The following is a 19,807-nucleotide window of genomic DNA, read 5'->3' on the forward strand; positions in this document are numbered from 1 at the left end:
ATTTTGGAGAGCCACAATTCGAGCAAGGTGCTCTATTTTTTCAGTATTATGAACAGCTCGAGCAAGTTTCAATTCATATTGAGCAACTTCCAAGTCATTAGGCTGAGCATTTCTAGATGTTTCGCATTCTAATTCCTCTTCAGTAAGTATATTTCTCAACCTTTGCATAGAATTATTAGGACTCTTCATTGGATCGGGTAGTGCCATATAATGCTCTTGATGATTGAGGGTCTCAGGGGTTTTCTCAATCTTAAAGTTTGTATCTTGCTCAGTAAGGAAATTCTGTGTTTCCTAAGGATCAGAGGAATCAAAAGGAATAAGTTTTACAATCTGTTTCTTGGAAAGAGAGAAAGATTTTGACTAAGCAGATTCTAAAGAAGATTTAAAAATAGGATGTCAAGATTTAAAAATAGGATGTTCCACCGATTTGCCCATTCTCATAGACCAAAAAGAGGTAGGGGTAGGAATAGGTGTTGCAATATGCCTCTTTTTGCTGACATGAAAAAGCTTGTTAGGGTTTGTTGGAGGAATGTGACTGGTGGCATTGGGAGGAGCATGGGGTACTGATTTGGTGAGGTATGATCCACTAGGTGGTTTGGATTTAGTTGTATTGGAAGAATATGAAGAGAAATTCATGGAGAGAGGGGGAGGAGACATACACTCTTTATAAAAGAGAGAGATCAGTAAGAGGTGATTTTTGGGAGAGGCAATTTGTGATATATAAGATGTAACAATGGAATTATAGTAAAAGCAGAAGTCTAATGGGAGTGTGTTTGTAGTGTTTTGAAATATATGGACTCTTGGGACTTGGTGGTTATATACTTGAATAGTTTGGGGATCAAATAAGCTTAGATGTTTCATCAAGCTAATTTTTGAAAAGATTAACGAAGATCATACGTGGTGGGTTTAAAAAAGACAGCCAAAATCAGTTGTATGAATCGGTATCTCTGCACAATTAAATATACAATTTATTCAGGTCATTTAAAATTATGGAATTAGGACACACAACTTAATGTTTAAGACTGAATTACTCAATATTTTAGTCAGGACATAAACAAGAACTGAGATTTCTAGTCAATCATAGAGGGGAGTTTATGCAATCTTAATCATCCCTAATTCTAATCTGTTCTTTTCAAAGTGCTCTCTGCTTAATGCCTTAGTGAAAATATCAGTAATTTGGTCCTCATTAGAACAGAACATGATGGATATAAGGCCTTTTTTCAATATTATCTCTAAGAAAATGGTGCCTAATATCTATATGTTTAGTTGTCTTATGCTGCACAAGATTCTTTGCAATATTGATGGCACTTGTACTATCACAAAAGATGGGAACACAACCTACATCCATACCAAAATCCATAAGTTGTTACTTGATCCACAATAATTGATCACAACATGAACCAACAACAATATACTCATCCTCAGCAATGGACAAGACTACTGAGCTTTGTTTCTTAGTGGACCGAGGTAATTAGACACGATCCAAGGAAGTGTGTCATACCCATAGTTCTTTTCCTATTCATTAAATAACCTACATAATTAGCATCAGAGTAACCTACCAACTTAAAATTACTCCCTTTAGGGTACCACAAACCAAGATTAGTGGTTCTCTTGAGATATCTAAAGATCTTCTTCATAGGTTTTAGATAAGACTCCTTGGGATTTTCTTGAAAATTTGCACATAATCCTACACTGAACACAATATCAGGTCTACTTGCTGTGAGATATAGTAGTGAACCAATCATCTCTCTAAACAACTTTTGATCCACAGATGGACCTATTTCATCCATATCCATCTTAGTAGTAGTGGCAATTAGAGTGCTAATTTTCTTGGCTTTTTTTATGGAAAATTTTTTGAGAAGTTCTCTCATTTACTTATGTTAATGAATCATGGTTTCAGAAGGTCATTGTTGCATTTTCAGGCCTAAGAAAAAAGTTAGCTCTCCCATCATACTTATCTCAAATTCACAACTCATGAGTTTAGTAAAGTCACGAGTTATGTTGATGTTTGTGGAGCTAAATATGATGTTATCAACATATACCTGCACTATCAACAAATCTTTCCCATTAGCTTTTAAAAAGAGAGTGTTGTTAACTTTACCTCTAGTATCTCCATGCTTTAAAAGGAATTTTACCAACCTTTCATACTAAGCTCTTGGATCTTGTTTCAATCCATACAAAGCCTTATCAAGCTTGTACGCATAGTCAGAAAATTCCTTGCTTTCAAATCTAAAAGGTTGTTTCACATTTTTTTTTTTAAGAATACCATTCAAGAATGCACTCTTGACATCCATTTAGTAAAGTATGAATTCCTTGTAAGCATCAAAGGCTACAAGAAATCTGATAGCCACAAGTGCAAAAGTCTCATCAAAATCTATGGCTTCTTCCTGGTTGTATCCCTGGACCACCAATCTGGCCTTGTTTCTTATAACTGTTCCATATTCATCAACTTTGTTTTTGTACACCCACTTAGTTTCAATCATAGTTCTGTCTTTTGGAGGTGGAGCTAAGTGTCAAACTTTGCTTCTTTCAAATTGGTTGAGCTCTTCTTACATAGATATGATCCAATCAGCATCAAGAAGTGCTTTATTTATCTTTTTTTGTTCAATCACAGACAAGAAGGCTTTGAAAGCACATAGGCTCTTCAGTCATGATCTTATGTGATTTCTGAGGTGAGATCAGTAAGAATATTTTTTTAGGATGAGATCCTTGATACTTGTAGCTTTTTGAGATCAATCCTTGAGGGCTGCTAGGATAAACATGACTAATTTGAGTAGGAGTAGATGATGGTTTAGTTCTCCCTGTCAGAATGCCTCCAGATTTAGTTCCCCTTATTGAGGTGTCTCCAGATTCTATTTCTCCGGTCGATGGACCAGGTTGTGCAACCTATTCCATTGACTGTTCTTCAGAGTCACTTTCTTCCTACATGTTAGTGTTAGAATAAGATTCATCAAATACTACATGCACACTTTCTTCAACACAGTTTGTTCTATTATTAAGACCCTATAAGCTTTGTCATAATTTAAATATCCTAGGAAGATTCCCGCATCACTTCTAGCATTAAATTTTCCTAAAATATCTTTGTCATTATTATGAATAAAACACTTGCAACAAAAGGTTCTAAAGTGAGAGATATTAGGCTTTCTTTCTTTTAGTAATTCATAGGGAGTTTTCTCTATAATAGGCATGATCATGCATCTATTCATAATCTATACAGCAGTACTAATTGCTTTAGCCCAAAGATAGTTTGCAATATTTCTTGCAAGCATCATTGTTCTGGCTATATCTTCTAATGTCCAATTATTTTTTCTACTACTCCCTTTTGCTGAGGTGTTCTGGGAGCATAGAAATTGTGATCTATACCATTTGTGGAACAAAATTCTAAAAACTTTGCATTTTCAAATTCAGTACAATGATCATATCTCATAGAAATCAGGGAAGTTCTTAGCTTTTTTTTAATTTTCTTAATGAATATGGAAAATACATCAAAAATATCTTCTTTGGAAGCTAAAATGAGTGTCTAGATAAACCTGGAACAATCATCAATAATTACAAAGACATACCTTTTTTCACCTCTGTTCGAAATCTCATTGGCCCACAAAGATCCATATGGATCAGTTCAAGGCACCTGACTATTCTAACATGGTTCTTTGATTTGAATGAGGACCTTACCTGCTTCCCTCTTACATATGCACTACAAACTTTCTCATCCTTGACTTAGTTTTGGATAAGCCGAGCACTTTGTCTTTGGAAGAGAGTTTGTTTAATTATTTCAGACTTGCATATCCAAGTCTTTTGTGCCATAGGAGAGGATCATTTTATATTGGCACTTAAATAACCCATCCTTATTTCTAGCATATTTATTATATCATTTTTGTATATATTCGTGTGTCTTCTTGAAGTAAGTACAACCTCTTTGGTATCTGCCTTTTTGACTTCAACACCTGTAGAAGTAAAAATGACTATGCTACCTTTATCACAGAGTTGTGATATGCTACGCAGATTGTGCTTCAGTCCTTCCACAAGGTAGATATCTTTTAGTGCCCTTGATTCAAAGGTCCTAATCTTCCCAACTCCTTTAATGGTTCCCTTTTCACCATCACTAAAGGATACTCTCCCTCCACTTATTTTGGAGAGTGAAAGGAATTTTTTTTCATCACCAGTCATGTGTCTATAGAAAGCACTATCCAAGTACCCGTGCTTCTTGCTTCCTTTTACTTTCTATTGTAAAAAAAAAATTCAGGGGTTACATTTTGAAACCCAGACAAGCTTGGGTCCTTTCTTATGAGAAAAAGGGTGAATCAGATTTTGTCTAGCCCATCGAGGCAATAGGTTGTGTGACTAGTTACACTGACCAGGTCTGTTGTTCATTTTATTTGTCTGAATTTTCATGAAGTCAGATTTCATTGCTAGCCTTATACTCCTAGATTTTCTTTTAGCAGCAATTGGACATTCAGTAGTCAAGTGATCAGGGTTACCACATATATAACATAGATCCTTAATAACACTATGACTCTTATAAAATCCTAAACCAGCCTTTTCATTGTGACTTTTTTCACCCAATTGATGAACAATTCTTGAGGAATTTTTCCATCTGTTAGCCCTTTCAAGATAAAGTTTCAGTTTTGAGATTTCTTGACTTAACCCCTCTACCTTGTCCTTTTCATCACTGTATTCTTATTTGACCCTAGTCAATTTAAACTCAACTTTTTTGCTCAGCATATTTTTTTTCTGAAAGAGTTCGTTTTAAGATTTTAGATTTTATAATCAAATTTGAAGAATCAAGTTGACTGACTTGTTCCTTGAGAGTGTTGTTTTCCATTTCAATAGTGTTTTTTCAAGTTTCCATATCAATTAGGTCAAACTTAAGACTTCCAAGACTGTTGAATATCTAATCCATATCTGAAGTTTCTTCTTGGAAGTCATCAATTAAAGCACTCATCAGAGAAACAAGCTTTTCTTTAGAGAATAAATGTAACTTGTTTTTAAGTTCAAGAATACTTACCTTAGAGGTACCATCTTTTTATTTTCTCCATTTAATTTCCCAAATATGACAATCTCGGATTTGATGATCAGTCTTGCCACACTTATAATATCCAGTAGGATTATCGTTGGACCTTTTTTTAATACTTATTCTATTTTTCTTTTTGAAGACTTTGTTGAAGTTCTTGGTTATAAATGTTATTTGTTCTTCAGTTAATTCAGCTTCTTCATCACTTTCAGAAGCCTTTAAGGCCAAGGATTTTTTAGGAACTGCCCTTTCCCTTTTTGCTTCATCAATCTGCATCTCATAAGTCTTAAGATTTCCTAGAAGTTCATCCAAATTCATCCCGATAAGATCCCTTGCCTCCCTAGTCGTAGTAACCTTGACATCCCATTTAGACTTAGGCAAGACCCTCAACACTTTCCCAATTTGTTCCTCAGTATTAATGACTTTTCCCAAGGAAGTCAATTCATTTGTTAAAGCAGTGAGTCTTGACATCATTTGATGAAGAGATTCATTATCCTTCATCTTAAAAGCCTCATATTCAGTAAAGATGAGAGCAATTTTGAATTTTCTCACTTGGGTGGTGCCCTCATATGAATTAACCAAGGCATCCCAGATTTGCTTAGCAGTGGTGCAAGTAGACACTTTGTTGTACTCAGCTAGACCTAGTCCACACACTAAGATGATCTTTGCCCTTCTATTTTTTCTTAGTGCAACCAAATCATCAGTAGTAAATTCACTTCTCACTTTCTTGACTTTTTCTCCATCTTCCAACTTCATTGGGATAGTTGGACCATCAGAAATTCTATCCCACAACTCATAGTCTTCCCCTTGAATGAATAATTTCATTCTAGCTTTCTACCAAGTGAAATGAGATTCGTCAAAGAGTGGTGGCCTAGTAGTGGATTGACCTTCACTGTGACCAGTAGGTAGTGCGGAATTCATCATAGTAATCTACTCTTAGGTGTTAACCTTATTTAAGAGACCTGTCTCTGATACCACTTGTTAGAGTACGTGCCCTACTGATTACCTTATTTTAGCCTAACAGTTTCCTATTAATAGAACAGGTTAACTACGTGTTCCTATCTGGCTAAAATAGTAAGTAAATCACACAGTGATGTTTACATGGAAAACATCTGGCTCAAAGAGGTGTAAAAAAACACGAGTAGTACCTCTACAGGATTTAACCCCAACTCCGCTAAAACAACTGAGCCTTAACAATCAACAAATTACAAAACTCTTGTAAACTAGGAATTAAACTGTAACTCCTATTTCTACAAAATACAAACCTTCCCAAGGTGAGTGTTCCTAAGTCTTCGATTTCTCCAGCTTGAAAACAATAAGCCTACCTCAGTTTATACTCCACTAAGACTAGAATTGAACTCACAATACAACTCAAAACCAATCCTAATACATAAAGTCTAAGACTCCTTAACTCTAAGTATTTGGAACAGGTTCAATGATGATATCTTCAAGATGATGAACTACTCAGATAATTTATCAATGTGTTGCTTTCTTTGTAAGTGCATAAGTGGCTATCAGTGTCACTTCCTCTATTTAGCATTGACTCTCCAAAGAGTCCTTCATGTCATCAGTCTTCTATCTTCAGTTGAACTCCTCAATTCATCAGAGTTTGTTGTTAAGTCAAAGTCTTTCTCCAAGTCAATCTCCTCATCTGAGTGAACTTCTTTTCTTCAGCTTATCTTCACATGTTTTACTCAATCACCACTTCGACAATTTCACACATGAACAATCATTATGATTTTATCAACTCCTGACTTCAAGCATTTTTGTCCTATCATCTTTCAATGACGAGCTTGTGTTGCCTTGACTTTGCACCACTTGGCACCACAGTTCCATGAATCACTTCAACTAACATGTTTCATTTGTCATGTCAATCATCAAAACTTCATTTATCTAACAGATATAGTATATAATTAACTTACAATTTTTTGTTTTGGAGCAGGCATTAGAATGGTCAGTGATACTAAAATTGGCGTTTCAAAGCGTAGGAGTGGTGTATGGAGATATTGGAACATCACCATTATTCGTGTTTTCAACCATTTTTTCAGATGATATAAAAGTAGAAGAAGATATACTGGGTGCATTATCTCTCATATTTTACTCTATCACCTTGATTCCTCTCATCAAATATATATTCATTGTTCTCCAAGCTAATGACAAGGGAGATGGTAACTCTATTTCTCCTCTTCTACAGAAAATGACAAGAAGATTGTTTATCTTTGATAATAAGCTCAAAATAGTCTCCTAATTAAGTACTGTTTGAGCAGTTTTAATGTTTTAATTAAGTTTGTCAAAACTGAACACCTTTGATATTAATTTGTTAGATCTTTACCACACTTTGATTATTAAATTTAAAAGAACTAGACACAAAAAATTGACCAAAAATGAAAAATATGAGTTTCCATTGAATATTTTCTATTTTCATAGTTTGTTGAATTTAATAATAGTAAATATCTGACGGAGACCAAACTGCTCGCAGAACCAAACTACCTAGGTGATTTTAAGGGGCTACTTAGAACCTACTATAAAAATAATACAAGAGGTCTTGCATTTTTGTCATTTCTCCTTCTTTTGCTACAAATCATCGTTTTTAAAGGCGAAGACGTAAGGCGAGATATTTTACCCGATACAAAATGAGCATAAGCTTCAAGGTGATGAGGCATAAGCTCCATGAATCCTTTAATTTTTAATATTTTATAAATTAATATTATTAGAAATAATTATTTTTTAAAAGAGACAAATCACCCAAAAAGGTAAAATTGTGTCTAAATTATAAAAAGAAATAAGTGGAAGATGCATCTAAAACTGTTTCAACAAAAAAATAACCAAAGTCACATAATACAACTAATATATAAAGTTACCTTCTCATATAATAACTTATTATGTCCTAAAAAGACAAGTTTGTATAAAAAAATAGGGCTCCCTTCGTTTAAAAAAGAATGACCTATTTTTCTTTTTAGTCTGTTTAAAAAAGAATGATTCTTTTCTTTTTTGGCAATACTTTAATTTTAACTTTTCACATGGCATGTTTAAAATCATAAGATTAAAAGATATTTTAATGCATTTGACACAAGTTTAATGTAAGGCCACAAGATTCAAAAGTTTTCTTTATTTTCTTAAACTCTGTGTCAAGTCAAACTAGGTCATTTGTTTTTAAACAGAGGGAGTACATAATTAATCAATTCCTACCTTCTCTTACTCGATCACTATATTAACACACCCATTTATCATATATTGTATTTTAAAAGAGAGCAAAAAAAAGTAAATAACTTGAAAAAACTTGTCATTGTATGACTTGCAAAAAACTAAAAAAAAAAAAAAAGAAACTAGGAAGACGAAAGTGTGTATTCAATACCTTCTTGAGTAACGGTATTGTCGATATCCACCAATAAATACATCTAAAAGTGTGACTTTTAAATTGTTTTTACTTTTGATTTGAGTATTTAAGTATTTATCAATCATATATTTTAATATTAATTTTAGATTAGATACTATTTAATAGAAAAAAATTATTTTATTTTTGTAAAGTTTTCTGGGCTTACGTTTAATTTGCGCCTCATGCTCAGGCGAACGCACCCAACGCTTAAGCAAACACCTCAAACTTTAGGGCATTCGATTTTGATACTTTTGCCTGCCAAAACGCCTCAATGCATTTTTTTACTGCGCCTCACCTGAGGCTCGCCTCGAGGCTAGCTTCATACTGCCTTTTAAAACAGTGCCACAAACTTTCATGATTAATTTGTAAGAAATTATAATACACTTTTTATTGCAGGAGGAACCTTTGCAATATATTCATTGATATGTCGATATGCAAAGGTGGAATTAATTCCAAGTCAACAAGCAGAAGACAAAGATGTGTCAACTCTCCAACTTGATTCGACAGATAGACGCACACGTCGAGCTTTAAAACTCAAATCCATGTCAGAAAACAGCAATTTTGCAAAGTTTTTAATTCTAATTACCACAATGCTTTGTACTTCCATGGTTATTGGGGATGGAGTCCTCACTCCCTGCATTTCAGGTACGTCACCTAGTTAGCCTAATTCGAAAAATTCTGTAAGTTGGAAGAAAATATTACTCTATATAATATGAGGAGCTTAGGGTCGTTTTTAAAAATGATAGCTAAGCTTCTCAAAGTTTTATTTATTATTATTTTGAGGAATTTTTTTGAATTACTTATATTTATTTAAAATTTATGTAAAAAATATTTTACATTATAATAATTAATGTTAAAATATTTAAAAGGCATGATAAAAAATTGATTACTTCTCAATTTTATTGCAGTGTTGCTTAAATTGGGATAACTATTTTAAAATACTATAAATAATAATAATAACTAACAACTTAAAAACTAAAATGGGGAGCTTAGGGTCGTTTTTTAAAAATGACAACTAAGCTCCTCAAAGTTTCATTTATTATTTTTTGAGGACTAAAATAGGAGCTTAGGGTCGTTTTTTAAAAATGACAATTAAGCTTCTTAAAGTTTCATTTATTATTATTTGAGAATTTTTTTTAAATTACTTATATTTATGTAAAATTTACACAAAAAAATATTACACACTATGATAATTAAAGTTAAAATATTTAAAAGGCATGATAAAAAAATTGATTGCTTCTCAAATTTTTTGCATTGTTGCTTAGATTGGGATAACTATTTGAAAATGATATAAAAATAATATAAATAATAATAATTAACAATTTAAAAACTAAAATGAGGAGCTTTGGGTCGTTTCTTAGAAATGACAACTAAGCTCCTTAAAGTTTCATTTATTATTATTTGAGGATTTTTCTAGAATTACTTATATTTATTTAAAATTTTTATTAAAAAAATTATAAATTATAATAATTAATGTTAAAATATTTAAAAAGCATGATAAAAAATTGATTGCTTCTCAAATTTTTTGCAGCATTAACTTAAATTGGGATAACTATTTAAAAATACTATAAAAATACTATAAAAATACTATAAATAATAATAACTAACAACTTAAAATATTTTAAAAAAAACGTAAAAGTAAGAATAGCAGGAGCTTAGAATCAACTTTAAAAAATGATAAATAAGCTCCTCAAATTCCCACTTGTATTTTCTTGATGAGCTTAGAGTCAGTTTAGAAAATGAATAAGAGTGAATGATGAGCTTACGGTCGTTTTTTAAAAATGACAACTAAGCTTCTCAAATTTCCATTTATTATTATTTGAGAATTTTTTAGAACTATTTATATTTATTTTAAATTTACGTAAAAAAATACTATACACAGTAATAATTTTTAAATATTTAAAAGGCACGATAAAAAAATTAATTGCTTCTCAAATTTTTTGCGATGTTGCATAAATTGGGATAATTATTTGAATGATGTTAAAAATACTATGAATAATAATAATTAATAACTTAAAATATTTAAAAGATATTACTTTTCTCTATATAATAAGAGTGAATACGAGAGGGAGTGTGCAACTTTCGGGCGTCCTGCTTGTCGACCATTTAGCTGTTTGCTCCATAATTTTACTATATCATCCCTAATTAATTATTATATGTCTTCTACGTATTGGAAAATTAATAATATTTAATTTAAAAAAGTAAAATAGACATTTATGACATGTTTGCTTCAGTTGCTTCAACCATAATTTAATTATATCACCCCTAATCAATTATTATACATCATCTAAGTATTAAAAAATTAATTTAAAAAAATTATTATAGAATCATTTAACTATTAAACAGGTAATAATATTTAATGTTGAATTAACTTGACGTCATATATGCGGTCCACTTAATTTTTTTTCACAAATAATTTCTTATAATAATTTTGTTATAGCGCTTCTAATTAGTTATTATAAATCATTTAAGACATGTCTACTTTGCTGCTTCAATCATCCCTAAGTAATTAACATGACCATCTAAATATTGGGCCACTTAAATTGAAATAAAAGTAAAAATATTATAAATCACTATAATTAAAAAAGTTATTTAAGAAATATGATTGACTATCAATGCCAACAAAGTTTAGACAAGGAGAATAACATATATTATTTAAATATTAATAAAACGTATTATAAATTGCAATAGTTAATTGCTTAAAATATCAAAAAAAAAAAAAATCTATTACATATTTTTAAAAATACATAAAAAAAATACCATACATCACAATAATTGATAATTTAAAAAATTTAAAGGTTAATCTGCCTGTTTTGACACAACTTCATAGGTCCTTTGCCTTGCCTTCATTTTGTTTAATAACTTAAAAAATTTAAAAGATATAAAATATTTGGCTGACTCTCGAAATTATTCATTGTCACTTAATTTGTAATAGAAAAAAAGGTATTATAAATCACCGTAACTTAAAAGTTAAACCTTTTTAAAAATATAATTGACTATCAGTACCACAAAATTTTGGACAAGGAGAGTAACATATATTATTTAAAAATAACATAAAATATATTATAAATTATAATATTTAATGGGTTAAAATATCTAAAAAAAAATCTGTTATATATTCTAAAATAAATACATAAAAAAATACTATAGATCATAATAATTAACAACTTAAAGATTTAATTAAAAATTTAAAGATATAAAATATTTGGTTGACTCTTAAAATTATATCAACGCCACTTAAATTGGAATAGTTAAAAATGTAATTGAATATCAACGCCACAAAAGTTGGACGAGGAGAGTAACATGTTTTATTTGAAAAATACATAAAAAGTATTATAAATTACAATAGTTAACAAGTTAAAGTATCTAAAAAATAATATGTTACATCAAAACTTAAATTTTTAAAAAATATATAAAATATTTTGTTGACTCTAGAAATTATATCTGTGCCACTTAAATTGAAATTAAAAAAGGTATTATAAATCTCAATAATCAAAAACTTAAATTATTCTAAAAATATAATTGACTATCGATGCCACAAAAGTTTGAACAAGTAGATTAACACGTATTATTTAAAAATTACATAAAATTTATTATAAATTATGACAATTAACAACTTAAAATATCTAAAGTATATTAAAAATATGTTTGATTATCTAAATTTCATTTATAGCACATATGTGACTAAAAAATGACATATATTGGGCTCGTGCTAGCACGGGCCTCAATATCTAGTGTGTGTGTGTGTGTGTGTGTGTGTATATATATATATATATATATATATATATAGAGAGAGAGAGAGAGAGAGAGAGAAAGAGAGAGAGATAAAGTTGAGAATTGAAGGAAAGGTGTCTTTAAAGTCTTGAATGAAGGATTGGTGACATTGACCAACTTAAAGGGTTAAACATCATTAGAAAACTTGATTAGGTTAATTGTAGACTTGATTAATATTTTCGAAACTTTCTAATATTTTTAAAAATACAAATCAACCCAACCCACACCCCTCTTCAATCCAAATCAACCATTCTCTTTCTCTCCAGCTTCTCTCATCTCTCTCCCAACCAACAGTTCTGCAAAATTTCTCCCTTCAACCTCCGATGATAAATAGTCGGGCGAGTTTCTTTTCAACTTTCAGCCATCAATCAATGTGAAGACTTCTCCGGGGACAGTAACTTCAAGTTTTTCGTCTTATTTTCTTTTTTACAGGTAAAAAATTATGAAGAAACAGAGGAACTTGAGCCAACTACTTTTCTAGTATTGAAATATGGACTAAATAAAACCCTAATTTCTGGCATGTGTGTGTGAATAAAACCCTTTGTCGTACTGTTGATTTGAATTTTTTGGTGATTTTTTGTCACAGTTGATGTTCTTAGTGTGTGTGTGTGTGTGTGTGATGTGTTGGTGTTGCTGGATTGATTTGTTGTTTGTCTTGGTAAAAATGGTATTGCAAAAGATGAAACATCTGATGTAACAGATGAAACATATGATGCAACAAATGTAAATCTGATGCAATAGATGAAAATCTGATACAACTATGAAAATCTGATGCAACGGGTGAACAATCTAACAGATCATTCATTTGTTGCGACAGACGACTCTTCTATTTGAAAGAAATCTAAACTATATTGATCCAACAAATAACTTATTAGTGATTTGTTTTTATTCTTTCCAACGGTTTACTCTTTATTTTGCAACAAATTAGTGACTGTTTTTATTCTTTCCAACGGTTTACTCATCCATTGCAATAGGTCGGATATATATTGCAACAGATAACATACCTGGTACAACAGATTAGTGATTCATTTTTATTCTTTCTAACGGTTTACTCATCCGTTGTAACAGGTCGATTATATGTTGCAACAGTAAAATATCTGGTGCAACAGATTAGTGATCTATTTTTATGGTTTTCAATGGATTACTCATCCGTTGCAACGGGTCGGTTATAAGTTGCATCAGATAAAATACCAGGTGCAACAGATTAGTGTTGTTTTTATGGTTCCCATAGATTACTCATCCGTTGCAACAGGTCGGTTATATGTTGCAACAGATAACATAACTGGTGCAACAGATTAGTTGTCTGTTGGAACTGTTATATTACTGTTATGTATTAATTAATTATAATCTATATTATGTTCCTGTTAATTTAAGATAACATGGATCCCAATAGAAAAGAAATCAAATTAAGTCCAAGTAAAGAAACAAGTGCAGTAGCTCAGCTACATCCACCATTCTATGAGCTTTCTTTACAAGCGTTATCTTAATCAGGAGCAGAAGATAATGAACACGGGGAGGAGAAATCTTTCAAAAGAGATGATCCAAATGCTAATAGCCCTTTCGCTGAAGAGTTGGTCAAAACCTTCAGCATTGATCATTATCCTGTAAGAATGCAGTGTGATAGTGCCATAGATTTAACGGGTGATCTCGTGGTTAAGTCAGTCATGGAAAAATCTTTTGACGCCTTCAGAAAAATACTTTGAGAACAAAAATTGGATTCTTATTTCAAGGAAAGTTGCTTTGGGCAATATCTTGATTTGATAGAGGACAACAATGCTCATTTTTAGATGAAAATGGTATATTATCTTCTCAAGCGCAGGTTTATGTATGAAAACAAAGATAAGATGGATGAGGCGTGGATAAATTACTGTGGCATGCCTGTTTGTTTTGGTTGGAAGGAGTTTGCCATAGTTACCGGACTAAAATGTTATCCTCCTTCTCCTTCTCAAGTTATACCTACTCTAACCCAAAAAAGTACCCCGCACACTCAAAAAGGAAAAAGAAAGTCGAGTGATCGTGATGACCTGGTGTCCATTGTTGGTCCAAGCTTCAAAAACAAAAATCTGATAGAAGCGTTGAAAGATAAAGGACTTTCAAAGAAGAACAAGCAATCATTGTGCTTGGTTTGGTTTGTACATAATGTTTTTTGGGCGCGAGACGTTAACAACAACATAAGCCTTGGTTTAATAAATCTCTCCAAGGATCTTGAGGCATTTAACAGCTATCCTTGGGGTTATGAAAGCTTCAAAATGACTGTCCAATATTAGTTGACTCCGTTAACGCCAAAAACAGTCAACTTATATGGCTTTCATGGGCCTTCATGGTAAATATTTATTTTATCATGATATAATTCATTATTTTTTTATTCAATAATTCTTTTGATTTATTGGCATTATGTTATAGGCTTGGGCATTTAAAGTCATTCCTTATTTGACACAACAAGTGAACTACCAGGAAGAAGTTTCCTGTCCAAGAATTCTGAGATGGTTGTCAGCCAAAACAGATAAAAATGCAAAATTTCTTGATCTTTTCAATCCCCCCAAGGAAGCAGTAAGTCCAATTCTAATCAAGTTTTTATTTTAATTAATGATTAAATGACTTCATCATCATTCCTAATATATGTACTGATTTATTTTAGATTGTCCATCTGTGGCTTGTTCTGACCAACCGAGAGTTGAAAATGTTATTTTTTCTTACTTTACGGTCTGTGCAAACTTTATCACCCTAAGGTCGTTGATGGAATAAAAATAGAATTGTTTGGAGAAACAGCCATCACAAGAAAAATAATTTTAGAGGGTGGGGCTAATGATGCTCCTCTTACAATTTTTGAAACAACAAGCCATTATGATTATGATCATAATGATTGTACAGATTTTTCTCCAGATTTTGCCACATCTAGCGAATGTTCTTCATGAAAATGTCAAGACTGTAAGGTGAAACATGATAGAGTGATTAATTCTATTAATACACCAACTACTTCTATAAAGAAAATGATATCTAAGAGGGGTGTCCTTCCATCAAAGAGGATTTCATATCCAGACACTCCACTAGAGATCAAGGCGGCTAAGAAGAGAAGGAAAGACATTTTCAAGGCATCATTAATCATCAAAGAAAAGCAAGATTGCAATGCCTCTGTCTTTGTCTTGCACCGATGTTCAGTATGCAAGGGCCATAGGAGAGCAGCATGAGCTGAAGAAGGTGAATGTACATTATTTATTCCAAAAAGCAAACAAGCACATATCTATTTCAACAGATGATACATCTGTTGAAAATTATCAAACAGATATATATATCTGTTGCAACTGTTATCTAACGTGTTGCATTAAATTCATTGTTTGTTTCAACAGATGAGTCTTATGTTGCAACAGATGGATCATCTGTTCAAAATTATCGTACTGCTCTGATTTACCTATTTGAATTTATCCCAACAGATAATCCATCTAATGCAACATAAGACTCATCTGTTGCAATAGATGGAAAATCTGTTGTATATCTCTAATTAGCATTGACAATTCTGGTTTTCCAGGTAAATATCATAGCTACTGTCGAAGAGCATAATATCACAGTTGATAATCCATCAACTGCTTCCAAAGATAAAAAAAAGTAGAGCCTATCAATTTGGGAGAACGGAAGAATTACCCATTTGAAGGGTTTAACATCTCGAACGAGGTTCTAAAAAAACTAACACAGTTGATCAACGACTATTTAGAATGGATTGCCAATGGGCTGTTAAAGCATCATACCGGTAGGTACATAAATCAATTTTATAGATATTGATTTATACAATTCTTGTTGTAAGAACCTGACATTAACACATATAAATCAACATGCAGAAAACAAAATGACGAGCGCTACAAAGTGAATGAATCGAGTCTTGGTTTTGATATGTTCAACTTTGTTGTTGCACATTCCGAAATAAAAAATTGGTTCTATTTGATGTCACAGCCCCAATCTTCCTGAAATGATGAGGTTAAAATGTCATACATATTACTATTAATTAATACTTTATTTAATTGCATCTGTGCATTGATTTTTTTATCACATAATTCGAAATGTTTGATAATATGTGCAGCACATCGATGTCATTTTTTACTACCTCCGAAAGAAAGCGAAGTTGCAAACATAAGAACAATACAGATACACAATAAGTATTTGTTTGTACAAAGTTTACATCAATAATGCCTATGATAGGTATTGTCAATAGTAGTTGGAAGTTGAGGAATGCTTAATCAACATCATCAAAGGTTTTAGCATTCCGATTGGCTTACCTTAGCATTTGGTTGACGAAGTGTACATCCCAATCAATTGTGGTGATGAAATCCATTGGGTGTTGGCTTTCGTCGTTCAAAAAAAGAGGCACATCCAATTTTATGACTCAATGTCGCGAAGGAGATGTTCTGGTCCGTCGTTTGAGATACAAAAGCTGGCCAAAATATTGCCTACTTACCTTGATATGAGTGGCTTTTTGGACCAAAAGGTTCGTACTGATTGGTCAATGATTGAAGCATACCAGAATAAAATGGCTAATTCATTTGATGTACAATATATTGACGGAATCACTCAACAAACCATTGGTAACCTGTAAGTTTAAATGTCATGATTTAGTTTCGTTTCACAAATTTTAAAACCCTTGCATGAACTGCAAGATATGGATTATCTATTTTTTTATAACGCAGGGATTGCTGTCCTTTTGTTGCCGCCTATGCTGAGTATTTGAGCGATGGATTACAAGTACCAAATGATGAACTTGATGCCGGATTACTCTGCAAAAGATATGCTGCTCTTTTATGGAAATATGGAGAAGCAAAAGCTCAGAATCTGTACGCAACCGACGTTAAAGAACCATGACGACCAAAGTCGAATTTCATAGCACCGGACGAAGAATAACTTGTCCATATTGATTAGATCTTTATAGCTTGTGTCCGTCAATATAATAATCTATCCTTCTTGGTTTAACTTGTTGATTTATTTATAGAGTAGATGTTTGTACCCATAATAAATTTTTTTACATTTTATTTATTTGTTGAGTTATTTCATGTAATTTTTGAAGGCTTCGATTTATTTTATTCTGTTTATGAATATAATTAATCCTCAGTTTTGAACATGTTAATTGAAATGGAGTATTAGATTCAAATATTACAACAGATAATACATCTATTGCAACAGACGATATATCTTATTAGATAGATTTAGACATATGTTGCAACATAAGATGTAACATGTAGGTCATCTGCCGAAAATTATATAACAGGTCTCCCTACTTTTTTTATTTTCTCCAACAGATTACCGATTAGTTACAACAGATAGATTATATGTTGCAATAGATCGTATATCTATTGCGACAGACAGACTGGGAACATCTGCATAACGCAATAGATGACCAACCTATTCCAACAGATAACCAATCTGTCACAACAGGTACTATATCTGTTACAACAAATATAAAATCTATTGCATTATAAGAATTCAACTTGGCCAGACATAAAAATTATTGTCACTACATGTAAAGTAAACTGGCTTGAAATAAAAATTTGTTACCATGTTCGTCTATGTCTTTGTACATATTCTTTTTTATACATGGGCTCCAACCATTTAGTTAGTACCTCATATGCCCAGACCCATTGCATCTTTCCCATAATGGTATCGCACACACCGGTCATTTGTGTGTCAGTCAGGAAATACTCGATGTATGCAAACGAGTACGGCCCACACGCTGCACCGGTTGTATTTCTTCAGAGCTGGATGTTCTTATTTCGACCTTCAAAATTCTATGATTCCTTCGCCAATACTTCATTTGACAAATGATCTATTAGCTTACTCTGCGTCAACAACTTGGGCAATAACTTCAAAGTGGCTGCATGTGGGTTAAAAACGTCTTCTCGCTGAAGACAGGTAAGTTGCAGTCATAAAACTTAATCTTTTCCACGTATAGTAATATCTCAAGAGTGAGAAAATATATGACATCCACGTTCATGAATGCAAGGATTCTCTTTGCCTTGGTCCATCTCTTTCTGTGTGGATATAGACTCTTTCCTCTAATATATTTAATCGTTTCTTCATCCCATTGGAACATAGAAACTAGCTGATCAAATCCTGGGTCACCAGAATCAGCTATCTTACAGAGTTTAGCGTACCTATCCTTGAAATTATTGTAGAATTTGAGGTCCACTATCCTATCGGCAACATCATAAGCATCCGGGTGCGCTAATTGCCTGCCCCTCATGAGGCAGAGAATTTCATCAACATACTGTGGTATAAGAAGACAATTTTTAAATAGATTAGTAATTGTAAAGAATAAAAACACAGTGGAAAGAATTCGATGTAGAGGGTTCTCTGAATCAGTTCACAGATTACCCAGCCAACGCAACTTATGCAACAGATGTGTATTATGTTGTAACAGAATACCAAGTTTTTGCAACATATTACATATCTCCTGCGTAGATTTTTCTTCATGGAGTAGATTGGAAGGCTAGGTTAGCAAAAGTAAACTTACCTTGTCCTCATACCACACGCACATATTTGTCATATTCGAGAAGTCTTTGGCGGCAAATGAATGCATGATGTATTCTTTTTGAACCTTCATCTTGATGAATTCTTCCAGTTCCTTCTTATTCTCTTTTCCAAGCACCACGAATATGTCCACCTTCTTCGATGACCCCTGAAATTTAACAAATATTGGAGTGGGGGGAGTTGCAATTTTTTGCTGATTTCAAAACGGAGAGAATTTATCTAATTTTTCTTTTCTTCCTTCTAACCTCCACTATAAGAGTGCATGGCTCCCTCACCTCATTGGATGGTATGAAACCCCTCCTGGATTTCAATTCCTTGGTAGCTTCAGCAATAGGCTCTATCTTTTCAAGGAGTTTATCCTCTCTGTCCTTGCATACTTTGCATTTGTAAAGAGAACATGACGGTGGGGAGGGGTAAAAGGGAACACTGTAAGAGTGGGAGAGACCGGTGTCGGGGTAAATGGGAGGACCTATGCAAGGGACGTTGTAAAACATATTTATTTTTTGCTGAGCACCAACATGCTCATAATCACGACTGGCAGCAAAAGCAACAGCAGGATGGCTGCCACCATTACAAACCACTCCACCAGGAACACCCCCAGAAGAAGCACCCGAATTTATTGCAGTTTGAGGTTGGTCATGAAGATCTTCAACATTAGGCTGACCTTGCCTAACTACTCTTCTTATGGATGTTACCCCATACAATTCCTTCTTTATTAACTCCACCGTTGGGTCTTCTTTTGTATCAACAAGACCCAGAGTAAGAAAAGAAGTCATCCCCAGTTTATGAATGGTAGGTACGATCCAAGGATGCATAACCTATAAAAAAAATAGGAGAAATTTATATCATATAATAATAATTTGAAGTTTGTTGTATTACATGGGGCTCGGGTTATGTTAACACAACCAACTTATACAATAGATGATCTAGCTACCACAACAGCTGATCTGTATATTGAAACAAATTGATAATATATTGCATCAGATTATCCATCTGTTGCATAATTTTCAGTAGATGGGTAATCTGTTGAGTAAGGTTTAGAGACTAGAGCAACATATGGTTAATCTATTACGAAATATGAATCATATGTCGCAACAGATTACCCATCTATTGCACCAGTTGTAGTTGACGGGTAA

At 32.6% G+C, this 19,807-nt stretch overlaps 1 protein-coding gene across 1 annotated transcript in view; it reads left to right on the forward strand.

Annotated features, from left to right (window-relative positions):
• The first annotated feature begins 6,795 nt into the window (after positions 1 to 6,795).
• The window catches only part of LOC124896628 (potassium transporter 5-like), a 43,263-nt gene continuing 30,251 nt past the window's right edge, over positions 6,796 to 19,807 (forward strand). The window contains exons 1-3 of the mRNA XM_047408229.1: positions 6,796 to 6,840; positions 6,954 to 7,179; positions 8,784 to 9,032. Of these exons, the coding sequence (XP_047264185.1) occupies positions 6,796 to 6,840; positions 6,954 to 7,179; positions 8,784 to 9,032 (520 nt within the window). The remainder of the gene's footprint in view (positions 6,841 to 6,953; positions 7,180 to 8,783; positions 9,033 to 19,807) is intronic.

Source organism: Capsicum annuum, chromosome 3 (genome assembly GCF_002878395.1).
Source record: "Capsicum annuum cultivar UCD-10X-F1 chromosome 3, UCD10Xv1.1, whole genome shotgun sequence".
NCBI lineage: Eukaryota > Viridiplantae > Streptophyta > Magnoliopsida > Solanales > Solanaceae > Capsicum > Capsicum annuum.